General features: G+C 35.5%; 1 protein-coding gene across 3 annotated transcripts; it reads left to right on the top strand.

Moving 5' to 3' along the window:
• Positions 240-5,255, top strand: LOC109840631. 3 transcript variants are annotated; one of them, XR_002246965.1, is made up of 4 exons: positions 240-2,170; positions 3,810-3,996; positions 4,467-4,621; positions 4,769-5,255. XR_002246965.1 is itself a non-coding variant. In XM_020409359.1 (4 exons), exons 1-4 carry the CDS (start codon positions 1,021-1,023, stop codon positions 4,770-4,772), a joined length of 327 nt encoding a protein of 108 aa, XP_020264948.1. In that variant the 5' UTR covers positions 240-1,020; the 3' UTR covers positions 4,773-5,255. The 3 variants fall into 3 exon arrangements, 1 of the variants encoding a protein (XP_020264948.1); XM_020409359.1 differs by lacking the exon at positions 3,810-3,996 and having other exon boundaries at positions 240-1,041; positions 2,012-2,170; positions 4,467-4,609; XR_002246964.1 differs by having other exon boundaries at positions 3,810-4,621.

Below are 8,052 nucleotides of genomic sequence, written 5' to 3'. Positions count from 1 at the left end.
ATATAGATTTGGCATATCAAAAGTATAATTACAACCTAGTTAAAAAAACATATTATTATAGATTTCTATTATTTACTAAACCGTGCCGATTGTTAGCTATGCAAAAGATTAGTTTATCCAACCAACTAGCCTGTTGAAATTGGTAAGCTATTTTACTGAAGCAGGAGTATCCATTAGTTCAAGGCTTGAGACTGCTAATAAGAGTAGGGATTTTCTATCCCCAGAGCTTACACCGAAAAAAGAAGAAGATTAATACTTAAATATGTATAAGTTTGTTTGGGTAAAAGATTGAAAATACCCACATGTCCCTATAAGGAAATACGTTAAACAATTACCTTTTCCCCCTAAGCTTATTATCTTTTAGGGAAATATGTTTAAAAACTCCCATATTTGTTAATCCTCAAAAGATAATGACATGAAACTATGTCCCTAGAAAATCAGAGCTCAATGTAAATATACAAGATAATATAGTACCTGTGCTCAGCTACCTAGAAATATGGAGTTACTTACATACATCCACTTTATAACAGTTATTGATATATTAATTATGTATAAGCATTCTTTTAACCAGCAGTGCATATCGCTAAACTCTGTGTCTCTGTTATTTGAAGAACTTCGAAAAATGATTCGAGTGGTAGGCATGCATTTAAAGGACCAAGTTTTTTGTTCATGCATCAGTTTTTCACCTAAATCACCTTCTTTAGGAAAGTAAATCAATGTGAATTGTTTTGTTGGTTGAATTTAGGTAGGGTTCTCTTTATGTGCACTACTAACAGCTAATAGCAAGATATCCCTATAAGGAAGAATATCTGCTGCTATGCCTGTGAATAAATCTAGATATCATGCCATTTCAGCATCCAGATCTTTATATAAGCAGCTTCCTTTCTTCTTAGAATCCCAAGCCTCTTTTAAAGTGGAAGGCTCTGTTGATTTCCCACTGCAGAGATGATAAGGTAATTAAAGTGGTGGAGATGAGATCCAGAATAACCATATTTACATCCCACCTTAGGTGTGGGTGGTATGGGATCGAAGCTGAAATCAGTAAGTAAGCATTCACTAAAATATTTCAGTTTTCAGCACTGCTAGGCTATATGAATGTCTGTTTAAATAGGACTCCAAAAGACAGAATTTAGGCATGGATGGAATATATGTATTTTATTAGCTATTTATTATATGTGTGCCCTCACTTTTAATGCGCATAAGATCTGCTATCGGTTTTATTCTTATTGTAGATGAATGATTATACATATGTGACATTTTGATATGGTTTTATTTTGCTCATTTACTGGTCAAATGGGAGGATCTGCACGAGATAACGTCTGGATATGTAGTGTAAATTTTTTCGATGCCACTATACATTTTGTTAATAGGAGCTATCTCACCCATTTGCCGGCAGATAGTACTCTTTCAGAAAATATAGGAGAAAAAACATGTACATTTGTAAAAAAGGGATTCAATTGATGAAGAGAAATTAGAATTCTTTATGATGGTTTGGACATGTAACAGGAAGATCAAAGAGTATACTTATGGGAGAAATCATTAGATTCAAGTTGAAGAACTGCTAAGAGTAGGGTGGGTCAAAACATATCTGGATTGACGCTGTAAATGGACACACGCAGGTGCTAATTTCGCAGGATAACTCCTTTTTGCCTTGTTGGGTAGAATGGAACGAAAAATTAATCATGTACACAACATTTTGACAACGAGCCGAAGACTGTTTCATTGTCGTGGTTTTAATTGTGTTTTTTTACTATGTGGGAATAGATAATACAGTGCAGAGCTCTATGAGAAGGTTTTGTTGCCAAGTTTTCTTATAGAGGAATAATCAGGATCATTCAATAGTATGCAGCAATTTGCCTTGCGATTTTTCTATCGCTGGCGGTGATGCAAGATATGAGATGACAGATTGACCTGCATAAACTAGAATTTCCTCTCTAGACAATAGCAACGGTAGTTAAAAAGATGATTTAACTGTCAAACATCGTCACACCAAATTCTTCTCCAATTTCAGGAGGCCATCAGGTACTGGTGCAACTTTAGACCATTGTTCCAAGGGTGGAGCTCCCTGATCATCAAAAACATTAAGAAGAAACTGAACGTACTTTATAGCTGTAACAGAAACTTCATAGTGGTTACAATGATGGTTGGTGCATGGTTCTGTATTCTTCAGGTGCCCTATATCATTCTCACTGACTCCTTTCTATGTTTAAGTTATCACATGTATTGTGGGTCGTTGAGTGGATTTAAGATCTGGTATATTTCTGTATTGATATGTGGTTATGGTTTTTTTCCCCAATCCTATTATACTTTATATGCACTCACATAAAGAGACTTATCGGTATCATTATGAAGGGATTCTCTTATATATAAACAACATGGCTAAAACTCATCCAAATGAATAAAGAGGTTCTTTCATTATTACTTAACTCAATCCACAACACCTGACTAAAATTTAGCTACTTTACTATATATAAGAGAATCCCCTCATATCTCATACGACATGAGTACACACACACCCCAAATTGATTGACAAGACTTGTTTCCACATTTTGAAATGGCTCATATGCTTGTATATCCTAAAAAAAGCTATGCAAAAAATTACTTTAAGCTCCACACTCCCACTTGGCAAACTGCTCTGATACCATTTGTCACATCTGGGCCAGCGAGCCCGTTGGTGTGTTGCAAGCCAATGGATCCACTGAGTGTAGCGCGTTGTTTGGCTCAAACCACTGCCAAAATCGACTAGCCGATGCTACACTTGAACCCCATGACCTACATTATAAACTCGCTTAACTGTTAGTCATCACTCGATGTGGGGCTATAATTGGGGGCATCAGAAACTAGACTGGGGAAAGTCAGTCAGCCATTGTACTTTAACATGAGTAGAGATTTCCTATCCCAAAGGAAGATTACACTGAAAAAAGAAGAAGATTTATACTTAAACTTGTTTAAGTTTGTTCGGGTAAAAGATTGAATAGTCCGACATCAATATTTAATCATGTATAAGTTTGTTTGGGTAAAAGATTGAGAATGCCCACATCAATGGATATACACGAAACAGTTACCTCCTTTTTTGTTTCCTCTTGGCAAATATTCATTGCTTTCAAGGGAATATGTTAAAACGAACTCTCATATTAGTTTATCCTCTAACAGCGATAGCATGAAACTGTGTTCCTAAAAAACAGAGCTCAATGTAACAATACAAGATAATACAGTAGCAGTCCTCAGCTAGCTAGAAATATGGAATTACTTATGTACATCCACTTTATAACAGTTATTGGTATATTAATTATGTGTAAACATTTTTCAACCTGCAGTGCATATCGCTAAACCATTTGTCACTGTTATTTCGAGAACTTCACAAATGATTCAAGTTGTTGGCTTGCACTTGAAGCTACCAAGATTTTTGTTCATGCATCAAGTTTTCATCTAAATAAATCACCTTATTTAGGAAAGTAAATCAATGCAAATTGTTCTGTTGGTTGAATTTAGGCAGGATTAACCTGAGGAGAGGAATCCTCTTGCTACTGAAGTTATACGAGGCCAGCTAGATTCATAAATATGTTCATTCCTTCCCCGTTGCATTCTCTCTTCACCTATTTCACAATGCACCAAATAATCATTAGATTTATTTATTTTTCAAATGCATGAATGGTTGCAAGAAGTTTGTAGCAAAAAAGGAAAGAGAAAACAAGTGCAAGAATGTGACCTAACCAAACTGCCAAGTTCTCTGTACATACATTGAAACAGCTAATTCCAATATCTCCTGCTATGGCTGGGAATAATTTCTAGATATCATGCCATTTCAGTGTGCAGGCCTTTATATAAGCAGACTCTCTTCCTCTCAGAACGCCAAACCTCTTTTCAAGTGAAAGGGTATGTTAATTCCCCACTGCAGGGATGACAAGGCCATTAAACTGGCGGAGTCTAGATGCTGCATAACCCTATGTACGTCCCACCTTAGGTGTAGATGCCATGGGTCTGAAGCTGCATTTGGTAAGTAAACATTCGCTAAAATATTTCAGTTTTCAGCATTGCTGGGTTGTATGAGTATCTGTTTAAATAGGATTTCAGAGACAAGGAATTCAGGCATGGATGGAATATATGTATATTGTACTTATTTGTTATATGCGTGCACACACATTTAATGTGTATAAGATTTGGTATCATTTCTGTTGTTATTGTTGATAAATGACTGTGCATGTATGACATTCTGATATGGTTATATTTTGTTCATTTACTGGTCAAATTGGACGATCTGCGTTAATGTAAATGTTTTTTTTATGCCATTGTACGGTATATTTGTGTAGTGTTTAAGATAAAATTCTTCAAGCGTTTGGGGCCTATCTTTTGGCTATACTGAATGATAATTCTCATATCCAGTTGAATTTAGGAAATCTTCCTTTTGTACATGCAATTTTTGTTTGTTGCTAACTATCTCAGTTTACTTTAAATTCTATTTGTAGAACCTTCAATCTGGCAAGGGGTACGTGACCATCATACCATGTATGACTGTTGTGTCATCTTGGGAAATGTGGTTGGATCAAAGCGATGGAGTTCTGTTTAGCATACTTTGCTGCTGCATCATTTTAGATTGCAAGAATCTCAGGTGAACTGCAAGGTATCCCTATAACACTTGATATACCTGTTCTTTCCTCTATATGATAAAAGTAGTACACAAACAAAAATTGTTCAAGGTTTCAAAGATAGTAAAAAAAGAGGAAACTGATGCTAGCTTTATCTAACAGCTAGCTGCTTTATTTCTCAGTTGATTTGCCATTTTGTTGGCCTGGCTACATCAGCGACTCCTCCCTTGCACATTTCGGTTCTCCTCAGTGGTACGGGTCCCAAAGCATCGTCATTCCCATATTCAAGAGTTGCATGGAGCTATGGCTTTACGTGAGGAATTTTGTTAAGATTTGGCATTTGTTTGAAGGAGTGAGAGGCTGAATAATGTTTGGTTGAAGAAGACAGAGGAATCGGGGTGAGATTCGAACTGTGGTGATATATGATATTTCGCTTAGTTTGGTATATGCTGATGTTGTATGGTATGGTTGATTTGTGTTGTTGATTAATGTATTGTTGAACTTGGTTAGTGGTATATTAGTAAATCAGAGACACATTCAGTAGGCTTTTGTTCTCTCTTCTATCAGTTCTATGTATCAATCCAATTGGCGTCTTAGTTCTGTTAAACTTTTGCTTCATGTTTCTGAACATGTCAAGATGTTTGGTTTACTTGATAGAGAAACATTGTTGACTGAGTAATAATTCATGCTTTAAACCTTGTCTTTGCATTAGCAATGTTGTCAATGTGTATCCCATCAGGAAATAATTCTTGTTTGATTTAGGACCTGCTTGTTATACTCTGTGGTATGCGATGAACTACCCTTGGGGCTATATGTTCATTATCTTTGATGCAGTTCTACTTTCTATTCCTTGAACATTTTAGATCACTAGCCTGATATTCGAAGAGGGCGCCCACCTCTTGCTGTTTACCTTCCTCCACGGAGATGTGCATTTTCACAACTTCTGGTAGAATTTTAGACTCTCTTTAGTTTCATGTATCAATGTCGCATTTTAGTTTCTGTTAAGAATTTTGCTTGAAGTTGTGAATATTTCATGCATTTTTGTTACTCTTTGTATTGGGATGATAACTGAGAATTGTTTATTGTTGTTTGGACATTTAACAAGGGGATCAAAGTCTACCTAGACTAGTTAATTGGATTCTAGTCAAAGAATCTGTTAGCTAGGAACGGGTTGCAGCAAAATAAATCTGGATTGTAGCTGTAAGAAGATATGTCATATAGGTGCTAATTTTGCAAATACAACTGAATGGAGGAAAATGTTTAATATATATGCAATCATGACCATATTGGAGAATGGCCATTTCATTTTCATTCCTATAACCGTTTTGTATTTGGAGATTAGTTGCTGAAGACCTTGAGTATCAGAAAGAATTTCGATGTGGATTGCAGGTGTGTGCCCCTATTCTCTTGTATTCTTTGCATCGCTTTTTCTGCTGTTAGCAGTCTTACAGAATAGCAGATAATCATTGTAATTATTGATCAATGACAAGCATGTCCGTATTAATGTGATTTTATAGTTAGGAGGAAACATTTTCAGGAATAGTAAAATTAAATTTGATTCCAAACTCGGAGAGATTGATATGGAAACCAACTTCTATAGTGTGGCTTCTTGATTGTTTTCCCCTTTCTTTTATCTTTCTCATGCAAGAAAATAGCTGGTCTAGGCTCCATGTTCTATGACCTTTCGCTGCTTGTTTCCATAGTACACTCTGTCTCCATAGTAAACTTCATTAAGCTGATCATGTGTTTGCCTTGGCAAAATGGAGTCATATTTTAATTTCTTGTATTGCGGTGATAATCATTTTTCAACCTACAGCTATCAGTTACTATATATGCATAGATAGTCATTGCTGTGATTATGCAGTGTGACGTAGAGAAACCCTTACAATGCTCTGTATACTATACAGGATATTATACAGCCATTCCGAAAACCTTATAGAAGATATGATTATGATTGGTGCATAGTTCTGCATTCTTTAAGTGCCCTGGTCATTCTCAGTGACTCTCTTTCTACGTTTCAATTTTCCATATGCATTATAAACCAGTTAGTGGATTCATATTCTGATATATTTCTGTATTGATAACTACTTATGTTTTTATGAAAGTATATTATACCTTTTAAATTATATTTACTAAATTGGTTAGGACTGTTTATTTGCACATTTGTGATGGACATTGCTCGTAAATCTGAAAACAGTAACAAATCTGAAAACCTATAAACAGTTTTGCGGTTCAATATGGGAAATGGACAGTTCTTTTCGAGAAAATGAATAAAAAAAGTAATGAAATTATTATAAGCTCTATTGACATGCACCTGCTGTCCTAGTCAAAATAGTACATAGTTATAGATTTCAATCATTTTGAGCAAAAGATTTATGATACCCATCCTCTTTTGATATACCGAAACCATTATTATTATTAAAATTATTATTATTATTGTTTTTTTAATTTTGCTAATCTTCATTGTTTTTAATTAGGGGAACATGGGAAAAGAATTTCCCATGTTTGTTAATTAATCTTCAAATTAAAGGTGATAACACGAAATTATTTTCCTAGAAAACCGGAGGTTAACGTAGACATGCAGGATACTGTAGTAGCAATGCTCAGCCAGCTAGAAAAATGGAATTACTTATGTTCAGGCCCTTTAATTTAGAACAGTTTCTGGATACTAATTATGCATAAATATTTCTTTTACCACCTGTGCCTGTTGTTAAAGCATTTGTTGTTGTTATTTTCAAGAACCTTGTAAAAAAGATTCAGCTTGTAGCCTGTAGGCATGAACTTAGAGCTTTCATTCATCAGTTTTAGGCCTAATCAACTTCCTTAGGAAAGTAAATTAATGCAAACTTTTTTGTTGGTTGCTTATAGGAGGGATCCCGACTAGAGGTACCCCCTCAGCAATGAAGTTGTACCAAACCAGCTAGATTCATAAAATATACATTGGTGCCTCCTCCATTACCTATTTTCACAACCCACCTAATAATTTTGAGATTTGATAAGTTTTCAAGTACATTGGCTGCAATATTAATGTCGGGTCGTCGTAGAAAAGGAAACTGACCTAAACATAGGGGGGCCTTCAATTTATATAGATATCTTTAGTAGTAATATGTAATGTCCAGCAGCCCGTTAGCATTTGTTTTTTGATTACTGGGCTTGGAGTACTTAATTAGGTGAGGGGCTGAGGGCCCATTTAATACTCCGTATATGAGTATATTATATAACCGTTTATATCATAATTGCCTTGCCTTTGCTGTAGGAGTAATTGCTGAGGGCCCATGTAATTGCCTCATTTTTTATTTTCGTCAAGGGCCACCAAAATCTCAGGGCCGGCCCTGTAACTGATACACCAAGCTGTCTGTGCGTACATTGAACAGTTATCCCCATGCCTTATTTTGACATGAAGCATCTCAATATATGAAAGCAGCTTCTTTTTTATTCTCAGTATACCAAATCTCTTCTTCAAGTC

This window comes from Asparagus officinalis, chromosome 5 (genome assembly GCF_001876935.1).
Source record: "Asparagus officinalis chromosome 5, Aspof.V1, whole genome shotgun sequence".
NCBI lineage: Eukaryota > Viridiplantae > Streptophyta > Magnoliopsida > Asparagales > Asparagaceae > Asparagus > Asparagus officinalis.
This window is presented reverse-complemented; position numbering and strand designations above follow the sequence as displayed.